General features: G+C 35.2%; 1 protein-coding gene and 1 long non-coding RNA gene across 3 annotated transcripts; one reads left to right on the top strand and one right to left on the bottom strand.

The window, feature by feature from the left end:
- Window positions 1-237: 237 nt before the first annotated feature.
- Window positions 238-708, top strand: LOC127103954 (uncharacterized). The gene is made up of 2 exons (XM_051041182.1): window positions 238-381; window positions 463-708. Exons 1-2 carry the CDS (start codon window positions 238-240, stop codon window positions 706-708), a joined length of 390 nt encoding a protein of 129 aa, XP_050897139.1.
- A 2,033-nt stretch (window positions 709-2,741) lies between these two features.
- Window positions 2,742-3,849, bottom strand: LOC127108279 (uncharacterized). Of its 2 annotated transcripts, none has more exons than XR_007795989.1 (2): window positions 3,420-3,849; window positions 2,742-3,331 (listed from the first exon to the last, which is right to left on the bottom strand). It is a non-coding gene; the product is annotated as an uncharacterized LOC127108279 (long non-coding RNA). The 2 variants fall into 2 exon arrangements; XR_007795990.1 differs by having other exon boundaries at window positions 3,440-3,849.
- Between the last annotated feature and the right edge of the window lie 481 nt (window positions 3,850-4,330).

Genomic DNA, 4,330 nt, shown 5'->3' with positions numbered 1-4,330 from the left:
AATTATTTTAATTCTGAAAAAGTGTTTTAATAAGTTAAATAATAAAGTATATTTATAAAGACAAATTAAAAAGAGTAAATTGAATATGAAACCCTAAATCTCTAGTTCATCCCATTTCCTTCTTCAATCTTCAATCGTTCATCCCCTTTCCTTCAATAGTTCATCCCTTTTCCTAAACCGTTCTTAAAAAATACCAGAACCTCGTCGTCTACATCATACCAATCTTAATATTCAACCATGTCCAAATATTCCCAAGGAAGCAATTGCAGCAAATCTCATTTCATCAGTGATGAATGTAGATGCAGCCTCGATGCACCATTGATGACATTATGGACTGATGCTAACCCAATATGTCGTTTATATGGACGTGGAATGTACAAGGTATTTAACTTATCTCATTCAAATTTATGTATGTTACATTTTAAGTTCATTGAATTTCTATTTCTTCTGCATTATTTGTAGCTTCAGGGACACAAAAGGTGCAATCATTTTGTCTGGTATGATGAGGAGATGACTCCAAGATCAAAAGAGTTGATTTCTTCATTTCATGAAAGATTAGGTCTAGAGAAGATTAAAGTAAATGAATGCAAGCACAAAGAGGATGAATTGAAGAAGGAGATCAAGTTTCTGAAAATCCAGTTGAAGTTTACAATTGGGTTTATGATTGTGTTGTTAATAGGACTAGTTGCCACAAGTGTACTGAATTAGGAATTACCTATGTTCTTTAGTTTTTGAATCAACCATGTTGTAGTGTTGTTGTTTAGTTTATGGGGTTTTGAAACAACCCTGATGTAAACTATGTAACCATAAATTATGAATGCAAAAATTTTGTTCCAATTTTGTGACAGTAAACTTGTGTAATGGAAATATGTAACAAGCAAGCAAAATTTGTGCAATCTAGGTGCAATATGCAAGCAAATGTTTTGCAATATGCAACCTATGCAATATCTCAACAATATGAAGTATGTACAGTTGACAGGACAATATGCACATATAAATTTGACAGGCCAATATGACCCAAAATAACCATTATCATTACATAAAAATAACCATTGTCATTACATCAAAATAACAATTGTCATTACATCAAAATAACCATTGTCATTGCATCAAAATAACTACTGTCATAACAGACCATTACATCAAGATATTTAATGTCATAACATGAAAGAAACTACTGTCATAATAGGCTGAGGTGAAAAATAACTATAGTTAAGATGGTTTTGTAGGCTGAGGTGCTTGTGACGGGCTTCCAACTTCTAATGCATTTGTCTTTGTCTTCTTATTATTTCCATCCTTTGCCTTCTTGTTATTCCCACCATTTGCCTTCTTGTTGTTTCCAACTTCTGATGAATTTCCACCCTTTGCTTTCTTTGTATTTCCACCTTTTGGGATAGCCCTATCAATAGTCCTATTTCCTTTAAACCTTCTCTTATTGTGACCCATTGCTCCACATAAGGCAAGTAACAGTTGACAGTTTCCTAGGAAGAACATGTGGGTTTCTAAGCTCATCATTAACTTTGTTGCGCATCTTTTTGGGGAAACTAATTGCCATTGTCATGACTGGTGGGTTTATTGCTACTTGGTCATTAATATGCCACAATTATGGACCATTGGTAGGGAAGGTGATATGTGAGTAAGCCTTCTTGAAAGTATTCTTCCTACAGAAATAATGACAATAACCAATAATCAATACACACTTTATGCACAGAATGACAATAACCAATAATCAATACACAAACTTGTAATATTCTGAGACATATTCTTCTGACTGTTTCTTGTTTTTCCATATGCAAGTTATGGCATGACAACATGGGATTCCAGTTAAATCCCATTTTCTACAAGTGTCATACCCCAAAATTTTCCCTATCCTTTTCATCCTTTCATTAAATCTGTGGAATAGGAATCATTTGTATGCATTCATGACTCATTTATATGCATCATTCATCCAATAGGTTGATCACTATGGATTCAAAGCTATTGGCTTGCAAGCTAGGGTTTGTGTGTGAATCAAAGATCAAAAGCATGGATTTGACTAATCATCTAAGCATAGAGGATGTAAAACCCTAATTGCTTGGTTCATTGAAGCATGAGTTCAACAAGATTTCATCATGGCACTCCTCAAGGGTTTCAAACCCTAATTCCTTGATGATTGGTTATGGGGCCTCATGGGTACTCCTTAGGTTTTATCTTGGCTACCCAAACCTTAATTAGGGGCTCACCCATTAGAGACTTATTTGTAGACCTTGGTTAAAGGGTATGCCTCATGAAACCCTAATCAGGAAGCCTTGGTTCTAGTGTGCCTAGTTGGTTTGACTTTTTACCTTGTGATTATGTGAAACCCTAATTCATTGGGGGAGGTTGTTGACTAGCATGTCATGCACCATTCATTCTCAGGTTTGCATATCCCAATGGGGGAAATTTCATCTGACCCAAGACTTTATTCAAACATTTATACATATGCATTCTATCTGGTCTTTCTATGTCCATTGGTGCAAGGCACATGGTACTTTCCCATTCCTTGGTCTTTGATATTTGGGATCATGTTTGCATTAGTGCATTGATCTTTGACCCATTGTTTGTCCCTAATTCATTATGGTTCATAGGGGCATCCATCATTATTTCATCCATATATCTTGGCCCATTTGATTCATATGGCATCATGCTGTCATGTTTCAATTAGTTAAGGTATTGGATTCATGCATAAGGTTATTTGGTTTTGTTAAGAAGTCATGCAAAAGTTAAGTTTTAATCCTCATACATTGATGATCCTTACATTTAAAACATTGATTATACACTCACCTATCAAAGAATGCATTGTTTCATTACAAAAGGAAATCAAAATTATATTTTCTAAAGGTTGACTTTTTGGTCAACTGTTGACTTTGTGGTCAACTATTGACTTTTTGGTCAACCAGATGACCAAAGTCAACCAACTTTTTTTCATGACCTAACCCTAATTTCTAATTTAATTCCATGTCCTTCCCATCTTTCCATTACCAAACATTCTTCATGAATAAGAAAACCATTTTTGCACCATGCCTTGTTTTGTCATCAAAGTCTCTTGCCATATCTTGAAACCATTTCATTACAAGCACTAATCCAAGTATGACCCAATTCATCACAACCCTGCAAAAATAGCCATGGAAATGCATCCAAACATATACACTTAGCATACAGAACCAAGTTCAAGCCTGCTTCCATGACCTTTGATGAGCCAAGTTATGATTGCATCACCATGATTCTCATAGCCAAGAAAAACTACATGCATGAAATGTTGTTCCTACAACCAAAACCACACAATCCAAGCAAATGCAAGAGGTTTACCATGCTGCATAAAAGAAGAAAAACAAAGTCATAATCGAAATGTGCATACATAAGCCTACACTCAAACCATTTAACTTATCCTAATCACATACATTGCACTAATCACACATACATGATCTGTCATTGCCTTGTTTCTGCAACAACATACCAAACATTGAAATCTCTGCATAGTCCTACGCTGAGGCTTCAAAAGAAGTCCATCAAAGTCATGAGTTGAACATGAGAAAATAACCATGAATTTCAACATATTTTAGCAAGCACTCATTGATCAGCAATGCCTTCAGCAGCAAAGCCAGACAACCTCGAGCCAAACTCTTGCGTTTAAACCATAACCATTTCATAAAAATCAGCAAGCCAGTCCAATATGCAATACGACAAGTTCATAGGCAGGCAGCAACATGATTTGTCATAACTATAACAACTCAGTTAACATGTCAACAGAAGGCATGATGAATCAGGATAATTCACATAATCAGCAAGTCAGAAAGTATTACTGAATCCTTCCATCTAATAAGAAAATCTATATCTCACATTAACTGAACCAACACAACATAAAAACTTAGTGGCTCAAAATGTCAAATACAAGGCAATTGATTCATCTCACTCGAGTCTTCAAGTCTGCTTTACTCACTCCAATTCCAAACTTTCATGACTAACGATCCTAACAGAATTAATATAAGGTTAACTCTAACACCTAACTAAATAACCAAATTCATTCTAGCCTCAAACTAACAGTTAACTGAAAACTTAACAGTGTTATCACATTCAACTAACTTGCAGAATAAAAATCTAACAGAGTTTAACACTGTTAACAAATCAGAGCTCTATATAACCTAACATGTAATCATCATCAGCCTACACAATTCAGCTCAGGTTTTATCTCTCACAGACTCAGAAGGAATCTCAGCACACTCTGAATTATCTCTGCAATTCCTTCGAAGCTCATACTCATTCGATCTGAGAAAGTGGAAGAAGAAGAAGAGAAGTAAAAGGAACAAGAAGA

Source organism: Lathyrus oleraceus, chromosome 7 (assembly GCF_024323335.1).
Source record: "Lathyrus oleraceus cultivar Zhongwan6 chromosome 7, CAAS_Psat_ZW6_1.0, whole genome shotgun sequence".
Classification (NCBI taxonomy): domain Eukaryota; kingdom Viridiplantae; phylum Streptophyta; class Magnoliopsida; order Fabales; family Fabaceae; genus Lathyrus; species Lathyrus oleraceus.
This window is presented reverse-complemented; position numbering and strand designations above follow the sequence as displayed.